Consider the following 25,217-nt stretch of genomic DNA (forward strand, 5'->3'; position numbering starts at 1 on the left):
AATGTCCTGTTAATGCTTGCAAAGGGCTATTAGAAAATACCATTGCAATGAAAAGTTATTTTTTTTTATTTTTTTATTTTTTTTATGGAACTGTCAACAAATGTGTTATCCTGCCTCACCTTGACAGATGAATTGGGCAGTTGGGGAAATTGCCACAAGTGGTTACATTTTGAGTCTGGTTTTTCACTACAGGTTCTGCTGTGGTACTGTATATGCCCCCAAATAAGGGGGCAAAAATATGTGTTCAAAAAGTGTTACTGGGACTTCCGGTTCCGGCGCCGCATGGAGTGACTGCTCTCCTCAGCAGCTCCCGCCGCACGACACAAACCGGCTTCTAAATCCAGCCATCTGAGCCCCCCTACACCTCTGGGCACGTCCCCGCTACCTGATGGACCGATACCTGGAGAAATCGGGCTCCCGGAGCCACTCGGCGCAGACCGCGCTGCCGTCGGCGGCCCAACCACAAATCGAGGCCCCGGCTTCGGCCTACCCCGCTCCGCGGCCATCCGACGCTCCGGCGGAAATGGAGGTAAGCGGCGCCAGCTCCCCCTCTCCTCCTCCACAACCATCTGCACCCCCCTCAGCGGGGGACAATACCACAGAGCGGATAGCTCAAGCTGTGGCCGCCTTGCTGAACCCAATGATAGCGGCCTCAGTGGAGAAGGCCGTGAACGCTGGGATGGCGCAGATTAAGGCCCAATTAGGAGAACATGGCTCACGATTAAATGAGCTGGAACACCGCCTCTCAAGTACAGAAGAAGATCTATACCATGCCCAGGCCATGGAGCATGCACAAGACAAAACTAACCAATTCATCCTACAAAAATTGGACGATCTAGAAAATAGATCCAGGAGGAGCAACCTTAGGTTCGTTGGTGTCCCAGAATCACTTCAGGCCTCCGCTCTCGCTGATTTATGCGCCCAGCGCGTCCCGGAAGCGCTGGGCCTCCCAGGCCCCTGCATGGTAGAACGAGCTCATCGCATGGGTGCATTCAATTCGGACCGTAAGTCACCCCGCCCGATCATTGCCAAATATCTTAACTACGCCGACAAGTCCCTCATTTTGCATTCCTTCCGGCAAGCCCGCCAGCTCCAAATCGATGGCATTAAAGTGCTAGTGTTCGCCGACTATTCCATCGAGGTCTCGAAGAAACGCAAGGCCTTTCAACAAGTCTGCTCCGAACTCTTCAAACGACAAATTAAGTTCACCCTAGCCTTCCCAGCTGTACTCCGCCTCAAAGCCCCAAATGGGGACCAACTGACTTTCCAGGACCCATCGGAAGCCAAAGCTTTCTTGCGGGCACGCCATGCTCACCCCGACCACCAGACACCATCCAAGGCTCCCGCACTTAATCGCCCTCTGGACCAAAGAAGCCCGAGAAAGGAATCACCAAAGCGCTTCAGGGCCTCGGCCCAAGAACCAGCCTGGGCCACCGTGAGATGATTCCCTTGTTACCACCTCCCTCTTCGGGTTTGCTTCCCTTTGTCTACGCCTGAACACTCTGCTACTCGTATGAGGTCCCCGCCGAAAGGATCCTGCTCCTACACCACTTGGTCCTGAACTTACTGGCGGTACCTCACCCCCCCCTTCATCGCCGGGACAGGTAGCATTGAGTGTTTCAGTATAGAGCATATCCTTTTTCGCTTTACTTCCTTTTGTGATTTTACCTGCAAAGTCCACCTATCTTGATTTTTTAGTTAAGATGTGTGCATGCCTCTGCTTATACCTATGCTTCTGCCAACGGAGACGAACCTACTCCAGCCACGGTTCCTCCCTTTATGTCCCCCCTGGGGCACCCTCTCCTTCTATGTATTATGATACCACTGTAAATATATTTGTAACTTTAGCGCCTCCTGGGCTCACTGTATGTTCTGACACTGCTTCCTCCCCGATACGGGCTTTAAATGTCACCCGCATGAAGCCTGGCCTCTTACTCTGGGCTTCCAGGCACACGATACCTTTGTCGTGACAAGGGGGCCTGCTCGCACAGTGACTCCATGTGGAAAAAAGTGAAGTGCTTGTTATTAGTTTGGTTTTTCCTGTTGACCACATTTCAGGTCCCCCTTTTACACCTCTCTACCCACCTCCCCCCTGGCACATACTCCCTTGCTTCATACACACCCCCTCCCCCCCCGTGACAGACAAGTCCTACCATGCTCTTTCCGCGGTGACCTCCCGCGCTCCTCCCATAGGCAGGCTCACTATGAAAGTTCCCCACAGAACCCATCTCTGGAACCCCCTACATGAAAGTTTTTTTCATGGAATGTCAAGGGCCTTAGGTCCCCTAATAAGAGAATGAAGATCCTCAGACATCTAAAAAGACTAAAGGCAGACATAGCGCTGTTACAGGAGACCCATCTCTCCGCATCTGATTTCCCACGCATGAAAAAGCTTTGGGTGGGCACGGTCTTGGGCTCAGAAGCTGTTGGCCGCAAGGCCGGTGTCCTCCTGCTGATCCATAGGAATGAATGAATGAATGAATGAATGAAAAATTTATATAGCGCGGCACATGCGAACTGAATCGCTTCTGGGCGCTAGTTGTTTGTGTCTCATGCCCTCAGAAAAGCAGGGTTTTGATCTGCTTTCTGAAAGACAGGTGGTTTTGCTCCAACCGAATGCTGGTTGGTAAAGCATTCCAAAGCCTGGGGCCCTGGAAAGCAAACCTTCTTTCTCCTTTGGATTTGTAATTGGTTTTAGGAACCTTGACCAGATTTTGGTCGGTGGATCGCAGAATGCGGTTGCAATTGTGCGGTTTGATCTTGTCGCATAGATATCTAGGAGCCTTCCCATGGATGCACTTATGTGTCAGGCAGAGTGCTTTGAATGCAATTCTGTCTTTCACTGGCAACCAGTGAAGGGATCTCAGTGAAGGTGAGATTGATTCCCAAGATTTTTTCCCAGTCACCAGTCTGGCGGCCGTATTCTGTACGACTTGAAGACGAGCGATTTGGTACTTGGGGAGCCCGAGGTAAAGGGCATTTGCATAGTCCAGTCTGGAATTCACGATTGTTCCCACCACGACTGCTACGTCTTCTTTGGGGATAAATGGAATAAGTCTGCATAGTAGGCGCAACAAATGGTGCGAACCGCTGACTACTGACCCTATTTGTGCGTCCATTGTCATGAAGGTGTCAAACGTGACTCCTAGACTTTTGACTTTGGAGCTAGGGGAGATGATTTGTCCCAGAATGGGCGATGGTGTCCAGTTTGTTGCCGGTTGTCTCTTCCGACTGGCATCGAACATGAAGAGTTCTGTTTTAGCGCTATTGAGTTTGAGATAACTCTTAGTCATCCAGTTTTCTATTGAAGAGAGACATTTCTCTAATCTGAGATGATGATCCTTTTTGTGGCAGATGCGAAAATACAACTGCGTGTCGTCTGCATAAGAGTGATAGAGTAGTTCTTGGCTACTGATAATATCAAAGAGAGGACGGAGATAGATATTAAACAGCACCGGTGATGGGGGGGATCCTTGGGGGACCCCACATGGCACCGTGCGTTTTTCTGACGTAAAAGAACCCAGTTTCACTGTTTGTGATCGGTTTCCGAGAAAAGAGGAGAACCATGGTAAGGCATCTTCTGAGACTCCGGCGACTTCTGTTAGTCGTCTCAGTAGCAATTTATGGTCTACTGTGTCGAAGGCTGCGCTTAGGTCCAGCAGAACCAGGAGACACGATTCTCCTTCGTCTGGGGCCTCGAGCGCATCGTCCCATATTTTCAGTAAGGCCGTTTCTGTCCCGTGTCCGGGGCGGAACCCGGATTGAAATGGATCGAGTAGGTTGTGGGTATCCAGATGCTGTTGCAGCTGATTTACCACCACTTTCTCCATTATCTTGGACAGAGCATTTAGACCTGTTATGGGACGGCGGTAAGTTGGGTCCATAGGATCCAAATTAGTTTTTTTCAAGATCGGCAGGATTGTGCCCTCTTTCAGCAGGGAAGGCACTATGCCTTCCTTAAATGACTGATTTATAAGCTGTGTGATTGGAGGCGCCAGGATGTCGGCACATTCCTTCAGTAGCTTGGTGGGAATGATGTCATTGGGTGCTGTGCTGTTGCGCAACGCACCAATGAATTTTTTGGTGGTATCTATGGAGATGGGTTCCAGAGTGAACTTAGTTGATTGTAGAGGCTTTCTGTCAGTGTTTTGTAGTTGATTGAAGAGGGGGCTGAGTGGAGTATTGTTTTGCCGAATACTTACCCGAATTTTTTCAATTTTGTTGATGAAGAAATCCGATAGTTCATTGCAGAACTCTTGGGTGTCTGAAGTGGGGACTTCAAGACATCTCGGATTCATGGTCTGGGTGACCATCCTGAAGAGTTCGCGTGGGCGATTCACTGCGCTGTTAATCACCATGGAAAAGTGAAGTTTTTTGGCTTTAAAAATTTCCTTGTGATATCGTGTTGTTACTGCTTTGTAGAAGTTGAGGCGGTCTTCTGAAGGACTTCTTTTCCAGGCGGCTTCCGCCCTTCTGCGCTCTTGCTTCAATAGCGACAGTTGGTTATTGAACCAGCTGGACTTTTTTGCCCGGCTGCGGACTTTGCGCTTTGGTGCTGCTAAGTCGGCTGACTGTAGCAGTGCTGCATTTATGGCATCCAATGTATCTGAGGCTGCTAGCTGAGGAGGAATAACCCCAATTCGGTTTCCCAGGGTAGATCTGAAGAGTTCCGAGTGGAGCTTCTTCTGAGATCTAGCCCAGTGTATTGTCACCGGCTTGGGTACTTTCATAATTAGTGGAATTCTGGGAATTATGAAGCTAATTGCATGGTGGTCTGTCCATGGCAAAGGTTCATTACCCAAAATGTTTATTTTCAGATTTTGTCTGAAAATTAGGTCGAGTGTGTGACCTGAAGCATGCGTGGGTCCGCATATAAGTTGCTGAAGTCCTAACCCTTCCAGGTGGTCGATGCAGGCCTCCGCGATAGGATCCTGTGAGGAGTTGGCCCACAGATTGAAATCCCCGAGCAGCAAAAGATGATTGCTGTTAAGGGAGTAAGTGGATAAGAACTCTGTTAATGCTGGAAGCAACTGCGATTTAGGCCCAGGGGGCCTATAGCAGAGGAGAATGTGAACGGTCTCCTGGGAGTGCGCTTGAAGTTGAAGCGTAAGGGTTTCCATAAAAGGTAGAGGATTTTGAAGGACCGGTTTAGTGATTGCAATATGAGACTTCTGAATCACCGCCAGGCCTCCTCCTCTTTGCCCTATTCTATTTTCCGTTAAGATGCGATAATTTGCTGGTACCAGTTCTCCGAGAATGGTGTTGCAGTCGTCTGACAGCCAACTTTCTGTAATAAAGAGGCAGTCAAGATCGTTTTGTAGTAAGAAATCATGAGCAGTCTATGGAGGCTGAGAGAGGGGCGGAGTAACATCATGGCGCCGTAAGGACTCAGGGCGCTAGCAGCAGCAGCTCCATGCCTTTCTCCAGGCGACTTTGATAAGGAGGACTCTGAAGCCAAAACTGCCCTGGACTACTGCTAATTCCCATCTAAGCTACCCTATCGGGATTACCTGGTCAGGCGGGTGGCGTAGGTGCCTGTGTGTGGCGAGGACCGGCCGAGGGAGATCTCGGGGGATCCCGGGCGCTCTCCGCGGAGTATCGGAAGCTTGCTGTGGTGTACGGAGCCTCCTGCGAACCACATGCGATTGGACATCAGGCGGAGTGACGTAGGAGATGGAGGAGGCGACAGCGGACGAAGCGTGTGCACTGTACTAGGACTCACTGGGTGCCGCTGGGTGCCGCTCCAGACGCCTCCAGACGCCAGCGTGGATGTGGATACTTGCTGATCCTTGCCCTGCAGTGAGTGAGCCGGAAGGGAAGCGGAGGTTATAGGAGCTGGATAGACGGTCGTATAGACCAGTTAAGTGGTCGGTCTCCGCTCCAGGTCCGCTCCCGGATACCTCCATCAAAACGGGTGAGGTTCTCTCCCCCCCCCACTGCCTGCCTGTGGACTATCTAGGAGCAAGAGGGGAGGTGAGTAAGAAGCCCCGAAGCTGTGAAGCTGAGAAGGCAGAGGTGATAAATTGCACAAGACTGTCTTTTTTTTTTTGCATCCTCAAGTGTACCTGAACTGATTTGAACTGTCTTGAAAGGGTATATGGGCCGATGCTCTGATATCCTGCTAAAAGGGGCCTATTGATATAGTCTGGCTATAATATTACATGAATGAACTTTTAAGAGTGTCCGGATATATACAAAGTGTTGAAAAAAAAAACTGAGGGTTGGAGATCTTGTCCACCTGAGTTGAAGGGGGCCATAGGACTGTTATAATCAATATTGAAATAAGGCCTCCAATTTATGAGAGACAATGTGAGAGAATTAGCAGTTCCGCTGGTATTGGCTCTACCTAAAATTCCCTTAGGAGATATTGATTTAAGTTCTCTGAGATCTCAGTCTCAGTCCCAGTGGATAAGGAACGGTGGATGAAAGGGACAGTAGGATTCGGATACGGATGTCGAACAGGTGTTGAAATTTTGTCTTTTCATCTCTTATCTCCACCCCACTTTCTTTTGCCCCAAAACACAGGTCTAAGAATCTGGAGCTGGGTGAGGGAGGGCCAAGGAGGGGGAGCGGAGATACATGCTCTACCAGCCCTCGGTCATATAATACATTAATTCCTGGCAGACACTTGGGCAGTACATCAGCAGGTGAGGGGCAGCTAGCCTATCATCCTACGTCAGTAAAATCTCCATAAACAGGCCTTGCACAAAAGGGCAAAGATGGTGCGGAAGGCCCCAAAAAACACGCAGGGAGGGGGCTCCGGCCGCAGCACAATGAGGTCATATCTTGTGTCTGAAGGACTAGATCGGGCACCAGTTAGCCCCAAAGGAGATGGTGACATTAGCATATCCGGGACACCTGTTAAAAACAAAGGGCATATCGAGGGGGAGACCCCAGGGAAAGAGAAGGAGAAAAATAAGGATCAATCCCCTGTAGTAAAAGGCCAAAGTAAAGTATTAAAAACCCCAGAAAGTCAACAAATACAATCTAGCATGTTCCCTGATACCTCCCTTGGAGATGCCCAAGCTCCACCAACTAGGCAGGATATGATGGACATGTCAGAAATGATATTACGCCTAGAAAGAACCATCAAGGGGGAAATGGGTGCAACGAGAAGAGACATCCAGAGTGTGCTACAAAGAGTTGAAGGGATAGAGGAACAATTAGAGGAACATAGAAATGCAATAACGGAATTAAGGGATAGAGCTGACATGGACTGGATAGAAATAAGAAATGCTCGCTATAAATTGGAGGACCAAGAGAATCGCAGCAGACGAAAAAACCTACGCATAAAAGGCCTCCCAGAAGAAGTTAAAGACACAGAACTGGGGGAGGTGCTCAGAGGGATATTCAACACAGCTCTAAAAAGGGAGGCGACAGCCCCTATGCATTTCGAACGGGTCCACAGAATACAAAAATTTTATAACACACAAAGAGACCTACCAAGGGACATTATAGTCAGATTCCTAGAATATAATCAAAAAGAACTGGTATCTCAAACTACTAGAAACTCGGCTATTATGGAATACAAAGGGATCAAGCTACTCTTGTTTTCAGATCTCTCGGCAGAGACACTAGCACGAAAGAGGGCGCTGAAGCCACTAACCAGTCATCTACAATCAAAGGACATACCGTATAGATGGGGGTTCCCAGCCTGCCTGTCGGTTAAGAACATGGGGATTTCAGCAGTTATCCGTTTCCCTGAAGATGTAAAAGAATTTTGCAAAAAGCTGAATATTCAGCCAATGCAAATAGACAATTGGGAAAAGAGGCCTCCAGCTTGGAGAAGATGGAGGGAACAGGAATGGAATAGGGCATAGACTACTTAGGCCTAGGGGGGCCAAAGAGAGATATCTCTAGAGTATTGGGATAGGGGGAGGCGGGGGGGAATGGGAGGGTAGGGGACAGGGATGGCTGGTTACCAGGTATCTGGGAGGACTGCCCCCTACTGTCTGATCTTCCGCTTTGTCCTCTCCCTTTGTAACATTAATGGGTAGTAAGGCCAACACCTAGAGGGAGAATAGGAGATGTTGCCTGGGGAGGGGGTAAATAGGAGCTGCTGTTCTGTCCCGGGACCAGGAGCCACTCCGATTTTGTGGACGTGGCCTGGAAACTGGGGGGTCATAGTAGACGTCCCGAGGAAAGGCTCTCTCGGCAAGCGGCCTGGATGGGCACTGACCGAGTGAGTCTTAGCATTGAGGTTCAATGCGTTGGGGGGGGGGGGGGGGGGGGGGGGGGGGGGGTATATGTTTTTTATGTGGTCTCGAGGTACCCTGACTAAGATGTTTTTGGTTAACAAATATGAGTTTGAAGTTGAACCAGGAAGGTGGTTTGGTTGTTCTACAGGTGGAGAAAAGGCCCGGAGTCTCTCATGTCCTGTGGGGATATGATTTCCGAACCTCATTAAGGGGTAAAAAAGTGAAGTATAATAAATGGGTGCTGTAAAAATGGTTACGTACAATGTACGAGGGTTAAATAACCCCAGTAAGCGGTATCAGGTACTACAGGAGATGAAGAGATTCTCGGCCAACATTGTGTTTCTCCAGGAAACTCACCTAAAAATAACATCAAAAACTAGATTAAATTCAAAGGAATTCCCTACATGGATTCATAGCTATTCCCCTAATAAAAGAGCAAAGGGAGTAGCAATAGGGTTTGATAGAAACACACGGTTCTCCCTAGAAGCTACAGAAATAGACCCCGATGGAAGATACTTGTTTGTCAAGGGTACTATTTTGAATATAAGATACACATTGGTGAATGTGTATTGTCCTAATGTAAGGCCGGCTGTATACCTGAGAAAAATTCTGAATAAACTGGAGGGTTTTAGAGAAGGGATGGTGATCCTGGCAGGCGATCTAAACTTTGTATTTGACCCACTAATAGACACTCAACCCATCTCATTGAGATCGGAAGGGAAATATCTTAGAATGGTTAAACATAAATTACATCAAATGCAAATGGTGGAAGCCTGGAGAATCATCCACCCAAAAGATAAAGACTACACATATTTCTCAGTGGTCCATGGGTCATACTCAAGGATTGACCATGTCCTACTAGATCATCGGCTGCTTGAAGGACTGATTAGGATGGAAATAAAATCTATAACACTGTCTGACCACGCTCCAGTGGTAATGTCCTTAGATTCAGGTGAGATCCCGGCTGGACATCCAGTGTGGAGATTGGATGAATCCCTGATAAATAATATCAAGACAGCCGATGGTCTAGAAAAGGACATAGGTACATTCTTCAAAGAAAACGATATTGAAAACATCGCACCAGCCACGCTTTGGGAAACGCACAAGGCATTTGTAAGAGGAAGGTTGATTGCAGAAAAGGTTAAGAGGAGGAAGATTAGGCAGGCACGGAAACAAATACTATTAGAAGAAATCCAGGCCCTTGAACGGGAGCATAAAGTAGTACAGGAAGAACAGGTTCTAAGGGTCCTAACTAGCAAGAGAGAAGAGCTCCGTGACCTCCTTGAGCAGGAAACGAAATGGATTTTTAACAATGTGAACAACAAATTTTATGCCCTTGGTAACAAACCGGGGAGACTGTTGGCAAGGACCATAAAACCAAGAAACATACAGAACTCTATCCTGAAAATAAAAGATAGAAATGGAGAAATGAGACATTCTACTAGCGAGATAACTAAAATATTCTATGATTATTACCAAAACCTATATAATGTCAACAAGGGGCAAGGGGATATAGAAGTTCAGAATAGAAGGGGGAAAATTAAACAATATCTAGAAAAGATTAAGACCCCTGGTCTAGCAGAGGAAGTAATAAATGACTTAGAAAAAGAAATAACAAAAGAGGAAATAAATCAAGTGATTAAGAGTATCAAAATGGGGAAGAGCCCCGGCCCTGACGGGTTTACATCATTATATTATAAAAGGTTTGGGGGGATACTAGTACCATTTTTCCAGAAGTACATGAACTCAATAGGGGGGGGTATGGCAATGCGTAAGGAGGCTCTGAATGCTCACATAACTCTGATAGGGAAGGAAGATAAGGACCCCTCCTTGTGTGCCAGCTATAGGCCGATTTCTTTAATAAATGTGGATATAAAAATTTATTCAAAAATTCTTGCTGAGAGGATAAGACCGCTCTTAATAGGCCTTATAGATAATGATCAAGCAGGGTTTGTACCCGGGAGAGAAACGAGAGAAAACATTTTAAGAGTTATATTTTTGTTACAGAAAGCCAAAAAGAACAAAGAACCAGTAGTATTCCTGTCATTAGATGCCGAAAAGGCGTTTGACAGGTTAGAATGGGAATTTATGTTAGCAAACCTATCCCATATAGGATTTGGTTCAAGTATGCTCAGGTGGATAGGGGCCCTTTATTCGGAACCCTCTGCTCAGGTGAGGGTGAATGGCACCCTATCGGATAGCTTTTCACTGGGTAATGGGACCCGGCAGGGGTGTCCGCTTTCGCCTCTCCTATTCGTCCTTTCATTGGAGCCTTTACTGGAAACAATCCGGATGAATCAGGATATAGAAGGGATAAAACTAGAGAGAAGGGAGCATAAGATATCCGCATTTGCGGATGACATGATGCTATTCGTATCGAACCCCAGGGAGACACTGCCTAAAATAATGATGGAATATGAACTGTATGGAGAGATCTCTAATCTTAAAATTAATAAAGATAAAACGGAGATATTAAGTATATCATTAAGCCCACAGGATCGTAGGGAACTTGAGGGGCTATATCCATTTAAATGGAAGCAAAGGAGGATGAAATATTTAGGTGTATACTTGTCCAGCATGGAAAGATATTTCTATGAGGACAATTATATACTATTATTGAATAAAGTAAGATCAGATTTAAAGGGATATAGTATAGACAGAGTATCATGGTGGGGAAGGGTGAGTACTATAAAAATGATGATTTTGCCGAAAGTTCTTTATATCTTTCAAACACTCCCTATAAAAATCCCAGAAACATATTTTAAAATCTTGGAAAAGATAATAGGAGGTTTCATATGGAGGGGTAAAAAGCCGCGTATAGCAGTTGAGACTCTGATTAGACCCAAAGAGGAAGGAGGAATACAGATGCCGGATTTCAGAAGGTACTATGAGGCAGCGGTAATGAGGAGGATTACAGACTGGGTGCAGGGTGAGGGTGGAAGCAAAAAAAAATGGGTAGAAGTTGAAGAAAGTCTAAGTAAAAAAGAGCTAGGGAATATAATATGGGTACCGAGGCAATATAGGGGTTTACCCCTGGATACGCCAGTAATAACAAAAGAAACTTTTAGAATATGGGATAAGGTCTGTAAGAAAAATAAATTGCCCTATAATAGCCCGCTGCTGCCATTAACAGGTACGGACTACTTCCCACCGGGTAAGGAGGGGGGATGGTACCGGAGGTGGTCAACCTCAGATACCCCAAGATTGAAGGATTTATTAAAAGGAAATGAAGTTTGTTCGGTGGGAGAACTCCAAGAGAAATATGGACAGTACCCAGGAGATAGGTGGAGACACAGACAAGTCCAACATTTTGTTAGCACTCTGTCGAAGCCCTTGCGAGCTATGAATGAATTAAATCAATGGGAAAAACTTATGACCCAAGGAGAATCTGGGAAAGGGGGAATATCAAGTATCTACAAGATGTTGACAACCAAGATAGATTTAGGGAAACTGAAAATAATAGAAAGCTGGGAAAAGAACTTAATCAAACCATATCCAATAAGAAGAAGAGACAGGTATTAGAATATGTCCAGGCTACTACGATGGATGCAAAAGTAAAAGAAACTAATTATAAGTTACTCACTAAATGGTACTATGTACCGATTAAACTGCATAGAATGAATAGTGAGGCCTCCCCCTTATGCTGGAGAGAGTGTGGGATGGAGGGAACACATGCCCACATATGGTGGCAATGCCCCCTCATACAGGTATATTGGCGGGAGATATTAGGACTGATAAAAAAAATCAGCGGATATGCGATAAGATATGACCCATGGGAATGTTTGTTTCACACTACAAGTATGTCCAGGAAAAAGTATAGAGGTTCCTTGGTCCCGTTTCTTTTGAACGGAGCCAAGGCACTAATACCTAGGAACTGGAGGGAAAAAAAAGCACCAACGATAGGGGAATGGCTTCAAGAAATTGATAAAATGAAAGTGATGGAGGAGCTGTGGTCCTTTAAGGTAGAGTCTGGGCTAAGATATGAAATGATCTGGAGGAGATGGAGGGATTTCAGGGCTGGGGGGAGGGGGGGGGGAAGGGGGGGAGGAGAGTCTGGAGGGGAATAGGGAAGACTGTGGGTGGGAAACCTCCTGTCCCCCCCCTCTTATTTGTTTTTCTTTTTTTTTTTTTTTTTTTCTTCTTTTCTTTTTTCCCCTCTTATTTTTTTATATTTAAGTAAATACACAATAAGGGGAATTAACCCCTCTACTTTTCACTAGTATTTTAGATGAACTCCCTTTTCTTCACAATCCCATCGTGTTTTGGCGCACTTAAGTAAATACACATTAAGGGGAATTAACCCCTACTCCTCACTATATTTCAGTAAGATTTCGTGTTTTTTATTTTTTAGAAGAAACTGCTTTTAGTTTATTTTCTTTTTTTTGGGGTAGTATATATTTTAATTTTTTTTTTTTTTTTTTTTTTTGGTTTTTTTTTCCTCTTATCTTTTTTTGTTTATGTACACCTAAGTAAATACACAATAAATTAACCCTTATAGTTTAACCATTTTTCCTTTCTCTCCTCTCCTTGTTTTTCATAATTCACTCTTGTTATTATATATTTAAGTAAATACACAATTAGGGGAATTACCCCTACATATCTCATTATATTTTAGTAGGACTTAATGTTTTTCATTTGGTCTCCACAGGGGAAAGTGTTCCCCCTTGTTTTTTTTTTTTTTTTTTTTTTTTTTGTGTGTACACCTAAGTAAATACACAATAAGGGGAATTAACCCCTATAGTTTAACTATTTTTCCCTTTTTTTCTCTTTTTGCTCTTCATAATTCACTCTTGTTATTATATATTTAAGTAAATACACAATTAGGGGAATTAACCCCTACATATCTCACTATATTTTAGAGGGACTTAATGTCTCTCACTTGGTCTTCACAGGGGAAAATGTCCCCCTTTTTTTTTTTTTTTTTTTTTTTTCTTGATTGTTGTGCACATAAGTAAATACACAATAAGGGGAATTAACCCCCACTTTTTTTTTTTTTTTTTTCTCCTCCCTCTTCCTATCGTTATGTCTCTCCCCTCTCCCGCTGTCCCCTCTTTCTCTCTCTCTTTCCCTATGTCCCTCCCCCCCCCCCCCCACTTACTGTGGGTATTGGCATTTCCCATGGACATGGAAAGGGAAGGATCGGCCCTGGGGTAGAACGTGATGGAGAAATCCAGTAGTAGAATGTAGTAGTAGTAGAAGAAGACACAGTGTTTATATTTGTCTTTTCTTCTTTTTTTTTAATCGAAGGGGTACATACCGAGACCTTAGATGTTAGTCTGTATATTGATTTTATGTTGTATTGATTGTATTGTTTTGTGAAAAAAAATGAATAAAAGTATTTGATAAAAAAAATGTAGTAAGAAATCATGGATTTCTGAACGGTGTTTAACTGCCGATCTAGTGTTAAGCAGCGCACATGATATGTGCTTGAGCTGTGTTGAATGATTGAAATTTTTGATGATCGATCGATCGTCGATCGACTCTCAAAAGTTGATCTGATATTAAGGCTTTTTTGGTGACGGCAGGTAATATTGTTGCGAATTGTCTCAGACCCCAAATGGTTTCTGCAGAGTATCGCAATTTAACCATTGTTGCCAGTCGCCGTGGACGGGGGTGCGGGTGTTCGGTGAGAGAGGATTCGCAGAATCCTCGCTCTCAGCAATCTTTGGTCCAGAGGAAGGCAAAAAAAAAAACCCTGGGCAAGCTTGCCAATGTGCTGCGGCAGGGGAAAAAAAATTCCTTCCTGATCCCTAAAAGGCGATCGGCTCAAGCCCTGGATCAGAGACTGGTGACTTAATGAGGGGAAAAAGAGCTGGTTCCTGGTTCCTAGGAGCTGTTCCTTGTGCAGCACAGGTAATGAAGTCTGCCTAGTTTCTGACTGACAGGTCTGGGTGGGAGCAGGCTCGTAAGCGGAAGGTCCGAAGCACCCTACTCAACCTCTGACACTGACTGACTGACTGACTGGAACCTGATAGGAACCTTCCCTGCACAGTCCTGGCAGTGAATGCCGACTCCCAAGGCCGTCTGGTCTCTGCCCACCTCAAAATAGGTTCCAAAGACCTGGTCATTTCCAATGTATACGCCCCTAATAGCCCTGGAAAACTTTTCTATGGTGAACTATCCTCCTGGCTGCTGAAAAACACCACTCTCCCGCACCTGGTCGGAGGCAACTTTAATGACACTATGCACCTGGTAGATGACAGATCTTCTCCTAAAAACTCTCGCTCGGGCCTCGACTCGTCGCAACCTTCACTTTTTGCCTCCACGATGGACTCGCTCCACCTACGCGACCTATGGCGCTTGGCCCACCCTGCTGACAGAGAATTTACTTTTTATTCAAATCCCCACACTCTGTTTACTAGGATAGACTATTTTTTCGGATCAGACGACCTTATTCCCTTAATTTCAACCACCGACATCTTAGAAATTGGGGCGTGGTCTGAAATCGCGATGTCTGTCTCCCTGGACAACCTAGAGCTTCCTCCCCACCCGAAGCTTTGGCGCTTCCCCTCCTACCTCCACAATCACTCCGATTTCCAACATTTTATGGAGAAAGCCTGGCAGGAGTACTCCTCGGCGAATGCCTCCCACTCAGATGACCCTAACCTCTTCTGGGACGCCGGCAAGGCCTTCCTTAGGGGTCAAATAATTTCCTACGCCTCCTCTTTCAAGAGACACCCTGTCCAAGTACAAATTAGCCAGCTCCCGTCTACACGAAGCACAGAGAACCCTATACCTAGCAGACTCCCCCGACAACAGAGATGAATGGCACGCAGCCAAGCGATCCTTCGACACCTGGGCAGACACTTTAGAAACGGTCAACAAAGCAAACCTAGATGCCACGTTCCATAAATTTTGGAAATAAATCGGGTAAACTACTCACTAGATTATGCAAAGGCTCTTTCACCCCTACCCATATCACCTCCCTCAGGGACTCCAACGGCTCCGTTAAAACCACGCCCCCGGCGATTAAATAAGGCAATGCTCCAATACTACTCGGCCCTCTACGCACCTGACCCCATTGACAGAACGACGGCGACCGCATTTCTAGATAACCTAGACATCCCTAAACTCACCCCATCCCAATTAGACAGTCTAAACGCCCCTATTTCCATCCTTGAAATTTCCGAAACCATACGCAAGCTCACACCCTCTAAGGCCCCGGGCCTGGACGGGTTTACAAGCGAATTCTATAAGACCCTACAAAACATAGTTCAACCCACCTTACATCAAGTGTATAGCGGCATCTGGTCAGGCGGCCCCTACCTCCCCTCGGGAAATCAAGCTATTGTCAAACTACTGTCAAAAAAAGGAAAAGATCCCCTTGAGCCTGGCTCATACAGACCAATATCCCTCCTAAACCTTGATGTAAAAATTCTATCCAAGATAATCGCAAATAGACTGTCAGACATCATCCCTTCCCTGATTCACCCGGCACAGTCTGGCTTTGTAAAAGGTAGGACGGCCACCCTAAATATTCGCAAAGTTATGCTGGCCTTAGAACACGCCAAACGACACCCGGAAGGCGACTTCGCCATCATCACTTTAGACGCGGAGAAAGCCTTCGACAATGTCAGCTTCGAATGGCTTTCTTTGGCGATGACAAAAATGGGTTTCTCCGGCCCCTTCTGCCACCTTATTGACGCCGTGTACACGACTCCTTCCGCAAAATTGGTGACCGCTGGAATTCTCTCAGAGGAATTCCGCCTTCACAAGGGGACCCGGCAGGGTTGCCCCCTGTCCCCCCTTCTTTTTAATATAGCATTGGAACCCCTGTCCAGACGCCTCATCCAAAAGGCCCCCCTTCATGGCATACGCTCAGGCCCTCATGACTTACGTTCGTCTCTGTTTGCGGATGATGTCCTTATTTTTTCATCAGACCCCTCCTCGGATATACTCACCATTAAAACGGTCTTCGACACGTTCCGTCTCTGCTCGGGCCTTCGGATAAATTACTCCAAAAGTGAAATATTGCCTCTCGGTGCCCTCCCTGATCCCCCTTGGACACGCCACTCCATCTTCAAGATAGCTACCTCACACATCACATACCTCGGCATAAAAATAGGCAAACTACCCTCATCTCTATATCACCTAAACTACCCCCCTCTGTTTTCAAAACGGTCTCAGGAACTATTGAACTGGTCGGATCTGCCCCTCTCGCTCCTGGGAAGATGCCACTTGGTCAAAATGGTCAGCTTTGCCAGACTATTGTACCCGTTACAGACCATACTCCTGCTCCTACGCCATAAAGACATTAAACTTATTGAGTCAGCTATCTCCACATTCATATGGCATGGAAAGAGACCACGCATAGCTATGAAAAAAATTTATCTCCCCAGACGCGAGGGGGGGGTCAGTCTTCCTAATGTAAGATTATACAATTTAGCATGTTTACTGAGAACAGGTCTAGATTGGATCTCATGCTCCTCTAGGTACTCTAACTATTCGTTGGAATCGGCTATGGTATACCCCTTCTCTCTAGTAGCCCTCCTCCACTGCAAGTGGAAATCGATCACCTCCACACTTCAACATAACCTGCTGCTTAGAGACACGGTCATTGCCTGGAGGGAAACTAGAAAACTCCTTGGTCTATCCTCCTTCGTATCATCCCACCTGCCTATTCAAGGCAACCCCAGCTTCCCTGCAGGGATGGAGCACAAGCCCTTTAAAATATGGCAGGAAAAGGAACTTACACTTTTCTCGTCACTGTGTGATACTTCAACCGGCATCCCTCTGTCCTTCGAAGACTGCTGCAACATTTGATCTACCCAAGGCCCATATTTTCCATTATTGGCAATGCGCCAACTACCTACGATACTCTTGTTGTGAACCTTCGAAACGCTTCTCACCCACTTTCACTGACCGGCTGCTACACGAAGGATCTTACAAAATTTCGGACATCTACAAACCCCTACTCCTAAAAGCCACACCCTCCTTATTGTCCTCATCTGCCGCAAACTGGGGCAAGGACTTTCCTGACGAGAATCTGATACCCAAGTTACTACAAGGTCTCAATACAGTCCAGCGGTTAACCCCGAACGAAATCTGGAGGGAAACCCAGCTGAAGATCCTCCACCGGGCCCACATCCCATTTCTACACTCTTCTCAGGACCAATCAGGCGCCTCTTGTCCCCTGTGCCAGCACCCGAAACCTTCTCTGACACACCGGTTCTGGTCATGCTCATTTATCTCAGCGTTCTGGGACCAAGTCCTGGCCTACGTCTTCCAGATTACCTTACTGAAGATACCCAAGGACCCTTTCCTCCTAATCTTCGGATACTGGGATCCCCTACTCCTTCAAAGATCTCAGGGAGCTATCCCCCCCACTAATGCCTTGCCGCACTCATCTCAGGCTATCAAGACCTGGCCACTCCTATGCTTCCTTGTCGCTCGAAGGGCCATTCTGAGAAATTGGATCTCTTCTCATCCCCCCTCTGCTAACATGGTAGTACAAGATCTCCTTCTCCTCCTCTACAAGGAACGATCCACCACGGATTTCAAACAAGCCAAGGCAAAGTCCCGTTTCCTATCTACCTGGCAATCTTTTATGAGCGCAACGCTATCACAAGAGGATTACAACACCTTCGACCAATATTCCTTCTCATACTATGATTCACCCCCACCAGCATCATCGGACGAGGTCACTCCACCAGATGTGCTCTCCACTGCCTCTGACTAAACCAACCTGGGCAAAAATGTAGCTTCGGACCTAGATGTCACGACCCTTCCCCCCCCCCCCCCCACTCTCCTCCTTTTTTTTTTTTTTTTCTTTTTTCTGACCCCCCATATGAACATTTGCATCCACCATGGTGCCACCCCCCCCCCCCCCCTCTTCTACCTATGTGGACTTCTTCGTTGTTTTACCTTTCATTTGTCCACTATATTGCTGCATTGTTATCTGAACTAATTGTTATCTAGTGTCTACTTTTAAGCGCACCCTGGCCACTGACTCACCTAAGATTCAGATCCTACCAGTTCGACAATAGGGTGGAGATGACACCCCCCTCGGCACATCCCTCATTTTGGGGGTTCTGCGGATGGGGACCTTGTCCCCATCAAAACGTATGTCTCGTATGTCTCCTTCATATCGCATACCTGATTCTGTTAGTATATCCATATCTGATAACTTGCCCACTGAGATGTCACATCTCCCCTGTTTTATGTTGCCTAGCTGGGGCTGCGTCCCCACCTTCTTGCTGCAATGTGTTAACCTGCATCGTGACCTTGTTTTCTTTTTCTGTATTTTGTGAAAACTCAAATACTTATTGAAAAAAAAAAAAAGTGTTACTGCGCTGATCCGAAACAAATTTGATTGCAATTAGAAAAAATGGAATTCATAGAATACTATTGGACTGTGTGCTAATTTATGTGCAAAAACTGCAAGTAACGTGCTAGATTAAGTGCAAAATTGCTAATAATAAATATACTAGATGGATAAACGATAGATTTTATGACTATGAAAATTGTAGATTCACACTGAAGGCATCAAAACTATGAATTAACACATAACAAAAAAGTGTGAAACAACTGAAAATATATTTCATATTCTAGTTTCTTCAAAGTAGCCACCTTTTTGCTTTGATTACTGCTTGGCACACTCTTGGCATTCTCTTGATGAGCTTCAAGAGGTCCCAATCACTCTCCTTCTTGGTCAAATAGCCCTTACACAGCCTGGAGGTGTGTTTGGGGGTCATTGTCCTGTTGAAAAATAAATGATGGTCCAACTAAACGCAAACCGGATGGAATAGCATGCCGCTGCAAGATGCTGTGGTAGCCATGCTGGTTCAGTATGCCTTCAATTTTGAATAAACCCCCAACAGTGTCACCAGCAAAGCACCCCCACACCATCACACCTCCTCCTCCATGCTTCACGGTGGGAACCAGGCATGTAAAGTCCATCCGTTCACCTTTTCTGCGTCGCACACAGACACGGGGGTTGGAACCAAAGATCTCAAGTTTGGACTCATCAGACCAAAGCACAGATTTCCACTGGTCTAATGTCCATTCCTTGTGTTCTTTAGCCCAAACAAGTCTCTTCTGCTTGTTGCCTTTCTTTAGCAGTGGTTTCCTAGCAGATATTCTACCATGAAGGCCTGATTCACACAGTCTCCTCTTACCAGTTCTAGAGATGTGTCTGCTGCAAAAGGTGGCTACTTTGAAGAACCTACAATATGAAATATATTTTCAGTTGTTTCACACTTTTTTTTGTTATGTATAATTCATAGTTTTGATGCCTTCAGTGTGAATCTACAATTTTCAAAGTCATGAAAATAAAGAAAACTCTTTGAATGAGAAGGTGTGTCCAAACTTTTGGTCTGTACTGTATGTATATAATGTGGGTGGGTGGGTGTATATATACCAAAGACCAATAAATGCTGTCAAAAATGCCTTAAATGTGCAAAATGCTGTGAATTTCAATATGAAACAGCAAACGGTTGTCAATATGGAACAGCAAAGAAAAAATCCATTCACAATCTGTTCCAAAAAAGTCCACTGCTAGTAGTGCTCCTTATGTGAATAAATACCAAAAACATAATAAATTTTTTTTTTTTTTTTTAATAAAATTAAGATCCCATAAATAACATGCAATGTGCCAAAAATGCTTAAAAATGTCAATATGAAACAGCAAACAGTTATCAATATGGAACGGCAAAGAAAAATCCAATTCGCAATGCGTTCCACTAAGGAACCGGAGCCACGATACCCCGAAGTAACTTCAAGTTAAGCTCTAACCTCAACCAATTTCTTTCTTGGCTGGAAACATGTTAACAAACTTCTTTGCTTCCTTTTTGATCTGCTAAATATACCATTGAAAATGTTTTTGGTTATAACGGTTCAATAAGTGCAAAAAAATAAAAAACGCCTTTTTCAGGATTCTTTATAGCTGATCATTTCTTGTACACTGTCATGCACTGCGCTGGGTTATGAAGACGAGCCAAGGGGAGGGAGGAGATGAGGAGAGACCTGTATACTTTGTAATCCATCTGAAATGATATAAGCAGGGCTGACACTGAGTGCTTAGGAGTTCACAGCATTGTGGTTCCAAAAGGTGAACTTGCCCTGTTAATGTGATATGTTCCATCTGTATCTAGGGTGGAACATGTAACCTGTTCCAGCAGCTGCAGCCTCTACCCCCTCACTTCCTGTGACAGCGAGCAGGGGGATCTTCTCCCCATGCCGACTGTCACCCTTAGAAAATAATGCAGCCGTTTGGACTCTGCCCACACAGCTGCGTACCATTCATTCAATTTCTTGTGAATGCATTAACTATAACTACCTTTTAGCCATTGCGGCTGACAACTTTTAGTTCTGAATGGACTGCAAGGTCACTGGTGAGTGACCTCATAGTTAACTCACAACCCCTGCAGCTTGTAAGTAAGCTTGTATGAAGGTACGGCTGAAAGCTGCAGGAGTCTGGCTTTGCAATTTTGAACCATTAATCATGGGCGCAATGCTTTCCAGGCTCCTTTAGTGCCATTTCACACCAGACGCAGTTCCGTGTGCCTTTTTTATGCACAAAATGCATGCACAGTGTTTTCCATGTATTCTAATGGCTGTAGTTCACCTCATGCAGTCAGTTTCTGCACTAGAAACTGACCGGAAACTCACTGCATGGTGGGAACAAGAGCCATTGGAATACATGGAAAACACTGTGCATGCATTTTTAGTGCATTAAAAAAAAGCGCACGGAACTGCATCTGGTGTGAACTTGCCCTTAGGGAACATGTAATAACTACGCTTATTTTTTGCAGGGGGGGGTGCATTTATTTTTTCCCAAAAAGGTGAACTTATCCTTTAACGGGTATTACCATCAACGGGTATTTTTTTTTTGTACTTGTCACATGTTTAAAGGGATAAGCTCTAACAAGTAGGGCCCTCTTACTGTATTGTAACTGTACTGTCTGCCCTCATGTTGTACAACGCAAACTGTTGGTGCTATATAAATCCTGTATAATAATAAAACATGGTGAAATATGCACGTATTGCAGAGATGTATTATACATAAAATATATTTTTTTCCTCGGCATGCAGTTTAAACACAGGTTTTTTAAAGTATAAGGGTCCCCCAAGTATTTATTACCTCTCAGAATGATCATAGTCCTGCTTCTGACATTACCTTCCCCTCATTTTCTCTCCAGAAGAAGTCATCTTTGTTAATCATCATCCAGCGGGAGCATCTGCTTCCTTAGTTGAGATGCTGGCTCGGATGACCATTATGTATAGCCCGTTACTTGCACAGCACATGACTGTGTATACAATTGTCTAACACAAATCAGGCTCTGCTGCAGCCTCTTACCTTTTTTGACTTGCAGGTAGGAGGAGTATATACTGAGGAAATACTTTCCTCCTGCCTGCAACAGGATAATGACATTATAGGCGAGGTCAGTCAGGAGCTCAAGAAATGGTTTGTTATTATTAAAGGTACAGCTCTTGATTCTATTGTGCTTTTTATTTATGTAGACTTGTAAAAATACTGAAAGGTCCACTTTAATGAAAATATTACTCCATTTATTATAGAAAACACTTGGCATTACCGAAATGTCTGGCTTCATTTGTGGATATGTTTCCTCCATGTTTTATTTGGGTTCTCGTTTTCCCCAACTCTATAAAAATGTAAGTATCTTTATGATGAGGTTCTTGCTCATCATTTCTGGGTTCTGCGTTGTGCTACTTGTCATTCTTACATTGCTAAGGAATGTGAGTATAACACCCCTATTTATATTTATTCTACAGTTCCACAGAAAATCTACAGAGGGAACTTCCTATATGTTGTTTGTATTGGCAATGATTGGAAACTTCACATACGGATTGAGTCTTGTTTTGAAGTTACCCGCTGTTCGACACCATAAGAACACGTATATTATGCACCATTTGCCTTGGCTGATTGGCAGCTTTGGTGTCCTTGTCCTGGACTTTTTTGTATCCTTTTTCTTTGTCTGTGTACTAAGAGCCAGTTCATACTGGGGCAACATGACTTTCAGCACGACTTTGGGAGGCAACTTGAACACTAGTTGAGTATGAATCACAACGCGACTTGCAACACGACTTGAAGTCGCCTCAAGGAGGGGGAACTCGATGCCAAATTTTAAATAAAAAAACGGCATGGGTTCCCCCTCTAAGAGCATACCAGGCCCTTAGGTCTGGTATGGATTTCCAGGGGAATTCCCTACGCAGAAAAAACGGCGTGGGTGTTCCCCCCCAAATCCATACCAGACCCTTATCCGAGCACGCAGACTGGCCGGTCAGGAAAGGTGGTGGGGACGGGCGAGCGCCCCCTCCTGAACCGTACCAAGCGGCATGCCCTCAACATGGAGTGGGTGCTTTGGGGCAGAGGGGTGGCGCCCTATGGCCCCCCACCCCAAAGCACCTTGTCCCCATGTTGATGGGGACAAGGGCCTCTTCCCGACACCCCTGGCCATTGGTTGTCGGGGTCTGCGGGCGGGGGGCTTATCGGAACCTTGGAGCCCCCGTTAATAAGGGGGCCCCCAGATCCCGGCCCCCCACCCTATGTGAGTATGGGGTACATCGTACCCCTACCCATTCACCTGGTGGAAGAAAAATGACAAAAAAACACTACACAGGTTTTTAAAGTTTATTAGGCAGCTCCGGGGGTCTTCTGCCGGGCACCACCGCTGTCTTTCAGCTCTTTTCACCAGCGGGGGCCCGGTCTTCTTCCGACTTCTGGGGGGTCTTCCGACTTCTCCGGTTCTTTTTCTCTTCTGCTGGGCACCACCGCTGTCTTCTTTCAGCTCTTTCACCAGCGGGGGCCTGGTCTTCTGCGTCGCCGCCTTCTCTTCTTCCCCTCTTCGATGTTGACTCGACGCTCCCTCCCGCTGTAATGCCGGGTGTGCGGCGATTTTTTTTATATAGGCCTGCTGGGACTGTGACGTCATAAGAGGCCTATATAAAAATCGCAGCGCACCCGGCATTACCGCGGGAGTGAGCGTCGAGTCAACATCGAAGAAGATAGCGATGCAGAAGACCGGGCCCCCACTGGTGAAAGAAGACAGCGGTGGTGCCCGGCAGAAGAAAAAAAGCTCCGGAGAGCAGGAGAAGACCGAGAAGTCGGAAGAATACCCATACAGAGTAGTGGTGTGTTTTTTTTTTTTTTTTTTTTATTGACCTTTTTCTTTCATCAGTATACTGCATACTCATTCACATTGGGTGGGGGGGGCCAGGATCTGGGGACACCCTTATTAAAGAGGGCTCCCAGATTCCAATAAGCCCCCCGCCCGCAGACCCCGACAACCAATGGCCAGGGTTGTCGGGAAGAGTCCCTTGTCCCCATCAACCTGGGGACAAGGTGCTTTGGGGTCGGGGGGGGGGCCATAGGGCGCCCCCTGCCCCAAAGCACCCACCCCATGTTGAGGGCATGCCACCTGGTACGGTTCAGGAAGGGGGGGCACTCGCCTGTCCCCACCCCCTTTCCTGACCGGCCGGTCTGCGTGCTGGGATACGGGTCTGGTATGGATTTGAGGGGAACCCCACACCGTTTTTTCAGGGGAGGGGGTTACCCTTGAAATCCATACCAGACCTAAGGGCCTGGTATGCTCCTGAAGGGGAACCCATGCCGTTTTTTTATTTAAAAATTTGGCGTGGAGTTCCCCTGTGAGAGGGAGGAGCTTGCCTTAGAACAGGTTCACACTGGGGCGACTTCCTGTGAAGTTGCCTCACTGTGAACAGGGATCCAACTTGGAGACGACTTCCATTGAAATCAATGGGTACAGGTCACCTAGAAGTCGAATTGAAGCAGTACAGGAACCTTTACTGAAGTCAGAGCGACTTCAGTAGTGTACATTAAGACGGCTTCCATTCATTTTCTCGACCGTGCGACTTGGGGCGTCTTGAAGTCGGATCCCAGGTCGCCACAGTTTGAACTGGCTCTGAAGGTGGAATATATTTTGCCTATATGGCTGCACTACATACTTGTATCACTTTGTAAATACAATATTTAGATTAATCTGATGCTGCAGCTCTGTTGGCAGTATCCGAAATAAATATTCTGCCTGCCTTGTAAATAGTCTGTGGTGCCCTGCACTGATGTTTTAGAAATGGGAAGTCTGCTTGAATCTCTTTACACCTTTTTATGACCAAATTTAATATATATATATGTATATGTATATGTATATGTATATGTATATGTGTGTGTGTGTGTGTGTGTGTGTTGCGTTTTTTCTTTTACAGGCTGGAGCTCCACATTAAAGTGGAACTTTACCCATAACAACTTGAAAATGTTCTTTAGCAAGGAACATGCATTCAACATTAATATTTTTTGCTACCAAAATGAGTGTGCTGTAAATTGCCTCCATGTTTCTCCTTGCTGGAGGCTGCCATTCTGCTGAAGTCCAGAAGTTGCAGTGTATTACTGGATTTTAACCAGTATAGACACTTCTGTTTAATGTTTTACATGGCTATACCTGCAAAAGGGGTCAGCCTGAAGGGGATCTAGCAGGGCCTTAATTTTCTGATTGAAGTTCCATTTAAATTCTGACCTGCCTCAATTTTCACATCACTGTTGGCCAGTGAGATCTCTCATCGTTTAGTAGGGTGAACTTTAGTGTGGGTTCTTTTATATGCAATTTCTTGTGCGAGTGTATACAGCAGTAATTTCCTCAACAACAAACAGATGACTACACAGTTCATTGTTTATCGAAAGCACAAGACAAGACGTACCAACTTGTTGGCCCTGGAAGTAGAACCTTTGCTTGTAGATGAAGAGGAGACCTAAAAGCTCTCGCCAGCTTGTGTATCTCCATCTATGTTTTTGTTTACATTTATTTCCCATGTTAATAAACCTTTTTAGATTATTCAGATGTCATATCAGAATCCCTCTTACTAAAGGGGTGCCATCCTTCAAAAATGTATTTATTTTAGTTTTATATTTTTGAATTTCATTTTGGCAGGGATGTAAATATGCAAGATTCTTTAAGTAGACGATATGGGCATATGTATATATTTTTAATTTATGTTAACAATAATGTTTAGAAGTATACAGTTGGTAGATGTATAAATGCAAAT

At 45.5% G+C, this 25,217-nt stretch overlaps 1 protein-coding gene across 1 annotated transcript in view; it reads left to right on the plus strand.

Annotated features, from left to right (window-relative positions):
- LOC120936693 (lysosomal amino acid transporter 1 homolog) overlaps positions 1-25,017 on the plus strand; it is a 37,192-nt gene extending 12,175 nt beyond the window's left edge. Inside the window, exons 5-7 of the mRNA XM_040349246.1 lie at positions 21,717-21,812; positions 21,933-22,118; positions 24,826-25,017. Of these exons, the coding sequence (XP_040205180.1) occupies positions 21,717-21,812; positions 21,933-22,118; positions 24,826-24,927 (384 nt within the window). The 3' untranslated portion in view covers positions 24,928-25,017. The remainder of the gene's footprint in view (positions 1-21,716; positions 21,813-21,932; positions 22,119-24,825) is intronic.
- Positions 25,018-25,217: the final 200 nt, after the last annotated feature.

Source organism: Rana temporaria, chromosome 4, assembly GCF_905171775.1.
Source record: "Rana temporaria chromosome 4, aRanTem1.1, whole genome shotgun sequence".
Taxonomy (NCBI): domain Eukaryota; kingdom Metazoa; phylum Chordata; class Amphibia; order Anura; family Ranidae; genus Rana; species Rana temporaria.